This window comes from Buteo buteo, unplaced genomic scaffold (genome assembly GCF_964188355.1).
Source record: "Buteo buteo unplaced genomic scaffold, bButBut1.hap1.1 HAP1_SCAFFOLD_100, whole genome shotgun sequence".
NCBI classification, from domain to species: Eukaryota; Metazoa; Chordata; class Aves; order Accipitriformes; family Accipitridae; genus Buteo; species Buteo buteo.
In genome coordinates, this window is record NW_027439264.1 from 1 (window position 1) to 11,450 (window position 11,450).

The 11,450-nt window shown below is 47.0% G+C and overlaps 1 protein-coding gene across 1 annotated transcript; it reads left to right on the forward strand.

Annotated features, from left to right (window-relative positions):
• The first annotated feature begins 792 nt into the window (after positions 1-792).
• On the forward strand, positions 793-10,952 carry LOC142027976 (ankyrin repeat domain-containing protein 26-like). Its single transcript, XM_075022125.1, has 11 exons — positions 793-1,024; positions 1,177-1,247; positions 1,713-1,853; positions 3,200-3,375; positions 3,575-3,668; positions 5,130-5,264; positions 6,324-6,436; positions 6,866-7,007; positions 8,878-9,159; positions 9,860-10,095; positions 10,802-10,952. The coding sequence occupies exons 1-11, from the start codon at positions 793-795 to the stop codon at positions 10,950-10,952; spliced, it is 1,773 nt and encodes a 590-aa protein (XP_074878226.1).
• The last annotated feature ends 498 nt before the right edge of the window (positions 10,953-11,450 follow it).

An 11,450-nucleotide genomic window follows, 5' to 3' on the forward strand; every position in this document is an offset into this window, starting at 1 on the left:
GCAATTGCATTGTGCATCGCTTGTTTTGTATATTCCAACTATTTTGTTATTATTGTTGTCACCTTTACTATTGTTATTATTATCATTATTATTATTTTCTTCCTTTCTGTTCTATTAAACTGTTCTCATCTCAACCCGTCAGTGCTACTTTTTTTCCCCCGATTCTCTCCCCCATCCCACTGAGTAGGGGGGAAGCGAGCGAGCAGCTGCGTGGTGCTTAGTTACTGGCTGGGGTTAAACCACGACACGGTTAAAAAGCAAACCTGAAAGGGGTCTCTCTCAGGAGCCCCAATTTACTCGCTTTCAGGTTTGTTAGAAGAGAATGCCTATTCAAAGTAGTTAACACACGCAGTGCTTAGAATGCAACCGCAGTTGTCTTTGGCCTTTTGATCATACTTAGGAGCTGTCTAAACTCTCAGGTCCTCAGACTAACCATCAAGATTTCTGAAGTTCTTCCAAGTCAGGACTGCATTTGAGGAGACTGTAGGCTGGCTTGACATGAACAGCTGCAGCATTAATGTAGCATCCTGCGGACGTAGCACCCTTGCAGTTAGATGTGAATCTGCCAGAGGACTTGTTAATTTTTGTAGTGCTCCCTAGGGAGAGGTGGTTGATCAGTTTAGAGTGTAGCCAGCAGGGCTGAAGTGCTTCACAGATACCAATGTGCATCTAGAGAATGAGCAAGGCTGCAGTGGATATTTCATCACGGAACAGTAGTGCCAGAGTAAGGTGGGGGGGTGGGGGTGTTACCGTTTCTCAGTTGGCAACAAAAATGGAGCGGCTGGGTGAGGAATGGCCGTTGCTGTCCTAGTCAAGCACGTATGCAAAGATGTGGTTGTTTCTACCAACTCTGTGTCTCCTCTTTCCGTATATATCCTTAGTAAGCTGCTGGCAGAAGACACGGGGAGTGAAAACACGGAAGACTCTTCTGCAGGTGGTGTAGCAGACAAGGCAGTTCTCAGCAGCTCGTGCCCTGTGAGGACTGCTGACTTTACAAGGGCTGCACTTGCTCAGGACAGCGAAGGTAGGATCCTTAACTGTGGAAGAGCCGATGAGGAAAATCACTACGGCCCGTAGTAGAACCGTTCCTCATCTTTTGGATGCTGGGCTTGGATGATGGGAAAAAGCAGAGTGAGATGAACACTCACAGTGTGTCGCTTCTTGCCTCTTTTGTAGGTGCCCTGCCAGTGGGAGGAGCAGAGCAAGAGGAAGATGCGGAATCTTCCGGGGATTCCGAGGTCCTTTCTGTGAGGGACGCAGTGGGGTCCCCTTTGGTTCGCTTGCTTTTGGGCTTATTTCCCTCTGGGGTTTTGATGTCTTCTGCTGCTCCCGCCACACATTTGTAACTGGGGGCCCTTGAAATACTTGGGCTTTTGGTCAGCTGTCCATTTAGGACTGGGACGAAGGCAGGTCAAGCTAATGACCTGGGTCTCATAGCAACTGGCCTTTGAGTTTCGTCTCTAGCATAGAAGCACTAAAGTTTCCCCTGCTTCCCCCAGTACTGCGGAGGCGCTCAGCTGAGAAAGATGGAGAGAGGTCATCAGTTTTGCAGGTGCCTGCTGGTGGCAGGCAACATTTCTTATCTTTAAATCTGCTCTGAAGACTGACCTAATTATGTAACCTAAGAAGTAAAAGCACACCTCATATTCTCATGTTCTTATCGAATTCTTTGTGCTCGTGTAACCACGTTTCTTTAGGACTGTGTCGCACAGCTGCAGCAGAAGCTTGCCAGTCCTCTTAAAAAGCAATCTATGTCAGAAGCTTCTCCGGAAGTTACTACTATGCGCTACCTCGGTGCCCTGGAGAAAGACAACCTGCACTTGCAAGGGGCATTGGAAAGGGTTGTAGCTGAGGTATGGAAAGCCTGTCACTATAGGAATAAACCTCTGGGTGGCTGTTTCTTCCCGTTCATTGTGAAAAAGGACAAAACAGTATTCTGGGAGCCAGTAGGAGAGAGATCTAAGGAAGTTAACAGTGATCCCCTGTCATAATTGATGAAGCCAGTAAAACCTTCAGCCAGGTGGCTGCCTCCTCCTCCTCCTCCAGAGTGGAAGATTAGCATTACTTGAATCATCAAAAAGCCAGTTCGTTTCTGCTGCAAGTAGGAGAGAATCTTGCTCCTCAACGCCACAGCAGAGGCTCTTGTTCAGGCTCTGGGGTAGTACTGCAGCAGTGGCCTTTCTCTTCCCTTCTTCCGCCCCTCCCCTGGTGACAAACGCAGCTGGCCCTTTGGGGAGCTCCTCGCAAGCTGGAGGGGCAAGGCAGTGCGCTGGGAGCAGCCTTCTGGTGGCTAGGTACGAACAGAGCGGTTTGCTCTCTCTCAAAATTCGCCCCTGCTCTGAGCCACTATTTCCCTGTTCCAGATATTGCACTCTTTCTTTACAGTCTTCTGTTTGTATACAACAGATGTTCCTTATTTGTAGGTTGCTAAATATGTGTGAAAGTCCTTGTCTTTGTTTGGGCGCGCGGTGTGTAAAACAACGTGAGCCACCTTCATGGATGAAGGAACTTTGAAACAGATGTTAGGGTTTGGGGTTTGGGCTTTTTTTAAGAGTACGGGTATCAGAACCATGTGGATTGAACTAAGCAAGAAGAAGAGCTGGTTTGCAGGTGGTGTGTTTGTACTGTATCTGCAAAGCAGCATCTCAGCATCTTTTTCCCCCCCTTCTTTGGCCCTGCCGTAATTTGCCATCCTGAAGCAGCCTTCTTGCAAGTGCATTGTAAGCTCCTTTCTGAGGCGGGGACCACCTTTTGCAGTGTTCTTAGGAAAACTGAAGCATAGAGGCCTCGGAGTTCTGAAACAGAAATCACCTTAAATTTCCTTATGAGGGAGGTGTGAAGTCACTTTAGGAGAAGGATGAACTTTTTAATTTGTTTTTTTTCAATGGAGGAGCAAACAAGTGGATACAAAGAGTGTCACAAGTCACTGAAAGGGTAGGAGGGGCAGTGTCAGTGCTTAGAACTGTGCTATAGGAAATCAGTGGAGGGATGGGAGAGGCCAGTAAAAAAGATGATGAAGTAACACCGTTTGTGCTCATTTGCTAGTACAAGTGCAGGTCTGAATGTACTTGAAATGATTACAGTTGTTTGACTAGAGGGTATGTGCAGATATATGCAGCCCTTGAACTCTTCAGCAGCAGTTGACCCCTCTATATAAAAGCTCACCTGACTACAGGGGATTCTTCCTGTGATTTTGCAGTTGCGGGAGTTGAAAGAACAGCATCTTCAGTCTGAGCATTGTGTTCGTGACTTGAAGACTGCCTTGGATAATAAGGAAAGGGAAGTAATAGCTTCTAAGCAGAAACTGCAGGACCTCCTGTTGGCATCTTCTGGGACTAGTACGACTATAAAACAACTGGAAGATTGCGTGCAACAGTAAGAGAGTAACACGGTGCAGCAACGTCTGTCGCTTCCTGGGATGGTGTGAAAACAACAGGATAGCCTTGTTGCATCACAGCAAGTTAATATACGATTTTGAAGGATGCTTTTGTCTTAGATTATGTTGTTTCACGCTGTTCTTTCAGAGCTGGTGCTCTGGCGGATTTCCCTCATAAGACCTGTATTTCTTTTTAAGCCTTGGAATTGAAAATGCCAGACTGGAAGCCACAGTCCAGCAACAAAACAATAGGATTGAAGCCCTTCAGAGAGACCTGCAAGCCTCTGCCTCAGTAAGCTGGTCACAAACTTCCCTTTTTGTGAGCTCCTGAGCCTAGTTACCTACTTCTGTGGGGAAATTTTAGGATGAGGTTTTCCTGGAGAGCCATGGGGAGCTCAGTCCCCGCATTCTAGTGAATATAGGCTGCTCAGAAAGCAGCCTGGTCCATTCCCCAGCTTTCTGGTTTTGAGAGTTTTCCCATGCTACTATGGCAAGTCCTACTTAACGCTCTAAAATGCGAGGATGTGACACTAGTTCATTTTCTTCATAGGAGCTTGTTTGGTGCTGTGTTTTGAATTTGTGATGAAAACAGTGTTAACAACACAGGGGTGATTTAGTTATGGCTGAACAGGGCTTGCACAGTGTCAAGGCCTTTTCTATTTCTCATACTGCCCTGCCAGCAAGTAGGCTGGGGGGTGCCCAAGGAGCTGGGGCAGGGGGGCACAGCCAGACAGCTGACTCCAAATGACCATCCCATATGACATCATGCTCAGCAATAAAAGCTGCAGGGAAGAAGGAAGAAGGGATGGACATTTGGAGATATGGCATTTGTCTTTCCAAGTAACCGTTGGGTATGATGAAGCCCTGCTTTCCTGGAAGTGGCTGAAAAACTGCCTGCCAACGAGAAGTAGGGAATGAATTCTTTGTTTTGCTTTGCTCACACACGCAGCTTTAACTTTACCTATGAAACTGTCTTTATCTCAACCCACAAGTTTTCTCACGCTTACCCTGCCAACGCTCTCCTCCATCCCACAGGGGTGGGGAGTGAGTGAGTGGCTGGGTGGCGCTGAGCTGCCTACTAGGGTTAAACCATGACAGATGCTAGAAAGGATGGAAGTTGTGGTCAGGGGGGAGATCTGTGGCTGAAAGCTGAGAGAGGAGACTGGACCTGGGAGGTCCGTGTTACCTTTGCAGCTTTGTCACAGCTTGCCCTTGAGACCATGTTAGCTTCCTTTCCCGCCTGCGAACAGGTGCTGGTACTGTCCTGCCATGCAGGGAGCTAAGGTAACGAATTAGGTGAGGTGATGCTGCACAGTAGCGGGCAGAGCACTTCCTTGCTCTCAGGAGATGTAGAGCTGTTACAGAAGCCGTGAGGGTAGGGTATTTTCTGTGGTGGGCACTAGAGGAATTATTATATTAAAAAGTACGTATCGTTAGGAACTCTGGAGGACCTTTGGAAGAAAGTTGCAGGGTGATCTTGTGTGTGTGTGCGCGTGTGTGCGTGTCGTCTTATCCCCCAAAGCTGCAACCTCATCTTGTCACTTCTAGGGTGTTCATTCTTTCCACCAGCTTCAACTGCTGCTCTGGGTTATGTTTCCTGAGGTGTGTTCTACACTCCGTGTTAACCTTAACTGTAGATGTTGGATGGGGAGAGGAGAGCTTAGACCTGTTTCCATTTAAGTTACTGCTTTGTACTGCAGTGCTGCCTTTCCAGTCACCTGAGTTTTTTCTTTTGCCGCTGTTGCTTTCACAGATGCAAAAGCAGAATGTGCTGCCTCGGACATCAAAGGACTCCCACAGCATGTGGGAAGAGCAATTGAAGTCAAGATCCCACCTTGAAGAGCTTGTTGCTCAGCTTGACAGAGAAAAGGCTGAACTCCTGGAACAGGTGAGCCCAGAAAATTCTCTGGGTGCCTAGCCAATACCCCGGAGAACTGTGTCTACCTTTTTGTTGAGTTCTTCTTTTTCTGTTATCCTTGCCGTTCAGGCTGTGAGTATCTTGTGATTTGGGTATCAGCCAGGAAGCAAATAAAAGCTAGCTGGGTATCTTTGTGTAAATTCTGGAGTGGTTCTGTTGGGAAGAGTTCCCAATGTGGTTTGCTATCAGTTGAGCACATTGAGCAAGGCTGCAGTTCCCCAGTTATTTCTTGGATTCCTTCGGGTCATCTTCTGACACCTTGGTTTCTGGGCAGGGTTAAAATGCTTCATGTTTCCAGTGCAATGTATGGAGGAGCTGCTGCATGTTTTCAGGGTAGTGGGAGCTTAAAAGCCTTCCAGAAAAATGTACTGAAGGAATTTTGGGCAAATGAACTAGTAGCTGGGAAACAAGAAATGGCTGCCAGTTTCCAAGGGGCAGTCTTTCCCCTTTCTCCTTTTCTGTAGAGGAGAAATGGAAGTACAAAGTCAAAAGAGCTGCCAGCTCTCCTCTGGTTTGGCTGAGAAGACACCAAGAGGCAGAACAAGATGTGAATAAGTAAATACCCCCAGAGGAGAGAGGGAGGCAATAGCAGAGGGAAATGAAACATTGAAGAATTGCAAAAGATCAAATTCCTCTGCAAGCCCCTGCCTGCTGGTCCTTGAAGATCCCATGAAAGCTTTAGATTGATCTGTGTTCTCCCATGAGGTACATACTTACGTAATCCCTGTTATGAGTAGAGGAACTGCCGAAAGTGTCCTCCAGCATCTTTTCCACCTTTTTGCCTTCAAGTGTTAGAAGAGCCTTTGCCTCAGTGGGGTCGTCTGTTTCTGTTGTTAGGTGTTGGCCTGTTTGATGTCAAACCCAAAGTGATTAAATGTTCTCAGGAACTTTGTCCCTTGGCGTTCTGTGGAACTTGGCTAACAGATAGAGGCGTACTGCAGCTTCTCTGTGGAGAACGTTAGATGCATATACTGTGCGTAGATACTGTTCCTACGCTGTGTGTGTGATGTATCTTTTCTATTTTGAAAGTGTGAGGCTGAAAGAAAGAAAGTGAAGAAGCTGGTAGAGTTGAAACGCCCAGTCGAACTGCATCTGGACCAAGAAATGAAAAGAAACATCGAACTGCAGAAAGACTGTGAGAGGTACGGCTTTTTGGTATGGTGAAGAGGTCTCCCTGAGTAGAAGTCAAGCTTTATTGAACTTCACTGTAAAAATAGGTGTATGTAACTGTGAGAAAATTCAAGCCCCGTGTTAGTTCTTGCAGGGCGCTTCTGTGCATGAGTCCATAGTTTTCAATAGCTGCCAAAAGAACTGCAAATGCAGGTTGCTGTGCAGTTCTACTGGGGGGCGGGGGGGGGGGGGGAGGAAGTCTTTTATTCCTCTTTTCAGGTGAAATTTGGACCTTTCAAGGGGTTTGCAGCACAGTAATGCTGTTTTTTTCTCAGTAATTGCTGGTGTGTAAAGCACGTTAAAGATGAAGCAAGCCATGTCTGCGCTGTTTACGTAAGAGTATGTGAAAAAGGCCGGTTGTTCCTTTGCTTCGTTGTTTTCTTGACTAATTTGCTGTGCAGGTTGAAGAAGCTTCTGAGCAGAGCTACGAAGAAGCTAAGGGCGTATGAGGAGAAAGAGATGGAGTCCCAGCTTAATTTGCAGGGAGAAATGAAGAACAGGTATTCCGAAATGGCCAATGAAGTTGGTAGATTAAGAACAAAGGTGAGCTCTGCTTTGTTTAGGGTTTCTTGGTGGTGGTGTTTTTTCTTTTGAAAAACCTGGGTTATTCCTTCCCTGTACTACTTTTCATGCTGGTGATTTTTTTTTCTTTGCTGTATTTTGGAAGCAACTGCCTTTTCTTGATGCTCCTTCTACTGTTACAGTAGTAGATGTCTATAACTAATACCGATGTAGTTATCATTATGGGTAGAGATGAAAACATAATGTGCAAAGCAGTATCTGCAAGGGCACATGAAGGGCAGGCTGTTCTGTAGAGGAAGGGCGAGCCGAGAGTCGCAGCAAGGCTGGCAGGGTCCATGACCTCAGGGGCAGTCCCACAGGCTCTCACCAAGAAGAGCGGAATAGGTCCGGTGACAGCAAGCAGGGTCAGCCAAGAGTGCAGATCGCCAGGCCAGTCCATAGGGACTGCAGTCCTACCAGGATGTCACGTCCATGGGTGAGGGTCAGGGCTGAGAGCAGTAAGGCTCGGCACAGGCCTGGCTGCAGCTTGAGGCCATGGCAGCGTCTTCTAGGTCTTACAGAGGAATTCCTTCTCTGGAAGAGAGGGAATTAACACCGCCATTACTGGGAACAACTGTATGAAGTTGGCTTCGCCCAAGGTCACCGCTTGAGCTCTGTCTTAGGCAGGAGTTGGGCAGAAGGCAGTTCAGGTTTTGCTTTTCTAAACAGTGTCATTGTTTCCCAGGGCACGATGCAGTTGAGGCAATGCAGAAAAAATTCTGTAACTTACTGCTCGCTAGTAGCTGTCTTGGCCCATCTTTCCCTTGTCATGGGCACCCAGAAGTAGAGTTCCCAGAAGTGCTTTTGAGGTTGCTCTGGCTGTTCAGTAGCACGTAACCTTTTATCTACTTCTCCGCTCATTGCTCAGATTTGTTGCTAGAGCAGCCATGTTTCAGAGCTACGTTCGAGTTTGGAAGGCATTGTAGAATGAGTCAACTGCCGTTGCAGTGGCTCATTTTTAGTCCAGAAGTTAGTAGTGGGTTTGTGTTTCTGTTGGAGAGTTGTTTCGAATGACAGGGAAGGGCATTACATTTAGGCGGTTTTAGATAAGTCTCAAGTTTCTACTTTGTTAAAGATTCTTTCAAGTGTTTAGTATGCTGGTTTCCTCCACTTTTATTAAAAAAAGACAGGGTGTTATGTTTTATCTTCAACAGGTACAGAAAATGTATGTTTCTGGAGGGGGGAAGAGGAAGATAGAGCTGTAGTTGACCGTTGGGACTTACTGAAAGTCTGATATTTCCTGCAAATTTTTGAAAACAAACTGCGGCTTTGACCTAAAGAGAATATGTCTTCCTCCACCACCGCTGTAAAAGCTGTGTTCTGAGCCACTATTTACAAATCTTTCAGTGTAATGGAAAAAAAAGAGCATCTGTTTCTTGTCTTCTCCGTTCTGTAATGAAGCTTTGATTGTCTTGACAGCATGTAAAAATTCCTCTAAAGCATGACACGTGTTGTTTCTGATGAAACCAGAAGGTGGCTAGGTATGGGGGTGTGTGATTTCCCGTGAGCATATGAGCATCTCATGGAAGAATAGCCTTAGTGCTTTTCCACTTAGCCCTATGCGTGAAATGCTGCTAGTTTGGCACCTCTTGGTCCTCTTGATACCTGCTGCAGAAGAACTGAGAAAGGATGGGAGCCTGAGGAATCCTATCAGGAATGTTGCGAAAGCTGTTCTTGTTTGAAAAGAAGAGACTGCTTTCACTTTGGTTTTCATACTGAGTCAGCAGATGGTAAATACAGCCTCGATGGCCAACCCCTTTACTGATTTTCACAGAACTGAGTAATTGTAGATCTGAGTTCCCCGTTTTTGGGGGTTCTTTCTGTTTTGTTTTTTTTTTTTTGCTGTCTACAGGTTGGTGAACTTTCCCAGCAGCTGGAGATAGAGTCTAAAAAATGCATGCAGCTAGAAACACAGAATCAGGATTTGCGAGAAGAGTTGTCCACCATGCGTGGGAACCATAAAAAACTGGAGAAGAGCAAATGCCAGCTGAAAGAAGAGCTGGCTAACCTCAAACTTCATTTGGAGACTAACACGGTGGATCGCAGCCAACTAGAACAATATAAAAGAGAGATGGAAGAACAAGCCGAACAAGAGTTAAGACAAAAACTACAAGAAGTCAATCTGGTTTTGCAGGCAAGTGAATTTCTCACGTGTGTCTGTAGTCTCTATTGCATACTTTTGTTGTGGTTGTCATTTTTTTAGTATTTTAGTTTTGGTGCCTGATTCTGTCTGTTAGTGCTGTACTTCTGTCTTTCGTAGAGGGCAGTAGAGGGAGAAGAGAATATGGTTGGGCAAGAGTGCTTTCATGTGTGTGTAATGTGCCTGCAGGTTCCTGAATCAAAAGCTTGCCCAAGACAGATTTCCGTTTTGCAGTTCTTGGGTGGGGGGGAGGTTATCACTGTCCACTGGTCGTGTTCATCCTTGAATGGGTATTGTCACTTCCAGTTGTCATGGCCAGGCATACAGGTCCTCCTCTGCCATTGTACGGGGAAAAGTGCTCCGAAAAGAAGTCACCAAAGTTGCGGGGTGGCGGGTGGAGATGAGGGATCCTTATAATTTCTTTGAGGAATCCTTTTCTTTATGCCCTGTCCTACAGAGACGGTGTTCTCTCATTAGTAGCTTTGATGAACAGTAGTGCTAAGAGGGGGGCTCTTTCTGAAGAACTATTTAATGTGGTAGTTCCAGGGTTCCGCCTTGATTGCTGATGGTAGTAAGGAGGCACAGTTGCCTCAGTGAGTAAATCTGGGCCCCTTGAAACTGGGTACGTGCAATTGACTGGCAGGGAGAGCTCTCTTCTTCTTTGCAGTGCTTGAAAGTGCGTTATCTCCTTCAGATGCAGGCAGCCTCCCAGGACAGGTTAGAACAAACCAGAGCCAGTCGTCTCGCTTCACTGACAAACCAGCTAGAACAGACAATTAGAGATCTTGAATGTGGATTGGACAGGATAAAAAATATGGAGCAAGACCGTATTCTTCAAAAAGAATCCATGCAGGCAGAAGTGGACAGGTACAAAGAGCTGTACCAGGCGGAAGTAAAAATAAGAAGATTCCTAGAAAGTAAACTGGAAAGGTAAGTTTATGCTTTTTTGGAGTGGTAATAAGATACTACTTTTTCCTCATGCATTTTCCTCCTAAAAGCCCTCTTCTGCATCTGGTAGCATTATGTATATAAGCATAAGAAGGCATATTTGCGAGGAAAGTAGCTTAAGACCCTTTCCCTTCATGAGAACTGTCTTCATTTCTCTTTAGTGTTCCAGCAGTAACACCACTGATCATGGCATTAATAGGGTATTCTATGTGTGGCAGAAAAGATAAATTTCATGTCCTTTATTGCTTGAATAAGGATAGGCACTTCAGAGAACAGAATTTGATTCTGTGAAGTAAAAAAAAAAAATAAAATTTTTTGGCATCCATTTTAGCGGCATGTCTGAGTTTTGAGCTTTCCTTGGGAAAGGAGGGATAGTCCAGAGTTCTTATGCAGGTGACGTACCCTTCAGAAGAAGCTGTGTGAACACATGGCGTTCACAGGCTGTTTTGAAGCCCTAATGCTGAGAAGTCCTAAGTGTTGGTAACTCTTACTGCTCCCTGCAGGTAGTGTGACTTCCTAGAAATAGGCGCTCTGCAAAGAAAGACTTCAGATCAAATTGTAGTCTTGTTTTAGAGGCTTTTAATCCCTTCCACTTTCAGAAGTCGAAGAACAGTCAAAGACCTGGGGGGCGACTTTGCAAAAGTGTCATTACCAAAGATAATTCCTTGTATGCTTCTGAATGTTTCAGAGCTAATGAGAGACTAGCAGAAGCCAGAGCTAAGCTCCTTCCGGAGCGCCAGAGCAGCAGACCTTTAATTGCGAGCAGCAGTGTCAGTGGAGGTCTGGCTGCAAGTCCAGGTCTGTATTCAACTGAACTGGGACATCTTGGCAACAACTAAGTCTGGGAGGAAGCTTCCTAAGCCAAACTGGGGACGCGTGATTGTCAAGAAGCAGGGTAGAAGCCTCTGTGGCTACGGTAAGAATTTTGAAATGGAGAGGCCTCAGTCAGCGCGAGGCCAGCAGCGCGGGCCTTGCCAGGGGCAACCGCGGGAGGTTTGAGCGCGGCGTAACAGTCAGCAGCAGTCAGTCAGCGGCGAGGCCAGCAGAGCCGACGGTCAGTGGGTGGCTCAGCGTGAGGCTGAGGCGGACCGGGAGGTTCCCGAGGCCCGGGAGCGGCGGGAAGAGAAGAGCGGAGGGACCGGCCGGAGCCGGCGGCGCTCGCGAGAGAGGCTGGCGCGGCGCGGGCGTTGCCGGTGCAACGGCGGGAGATTTGAACGGCCCTGAGGAGCGGCGGCGACCAGGAGCGCGGCGCGGCAGGGCGTGCAGGCCCCGTCTTCCTCTTGCCAGCTCGAGCAGGCTACTCAAGCAGTGGGCGTCGGCCCGGAGGGAGACCCAGG

What these genes read in the sequence shown, in the direction of transcription:
- LOC142027976 (XM_075022125.1), top strand. Translation starts at nt 793, where the DNA reads ATGGCCGTTGCTGTCCTAGTCAAGCACGTATGCAAAGATGTGGTTGTT. An exon ending in TTGGTAGATTAAGAACAAAG is followed by an intron (nt 7,008 to 8,877) that starts GTGAGCTCTGCT and finishes TGCTGTCTACAG; the next exon opens with GTTGGTGAACTTTCCCAGCA. An exon ending in CTAGAAAGTAAACTGGAAAG is followed by an intron (nt 10,096 to 10,801) that starts GTAAGTTTATGC and finishes TGAATGTTTCAG; the next exon opens with AGCTAATGAGAGACTAGCAG.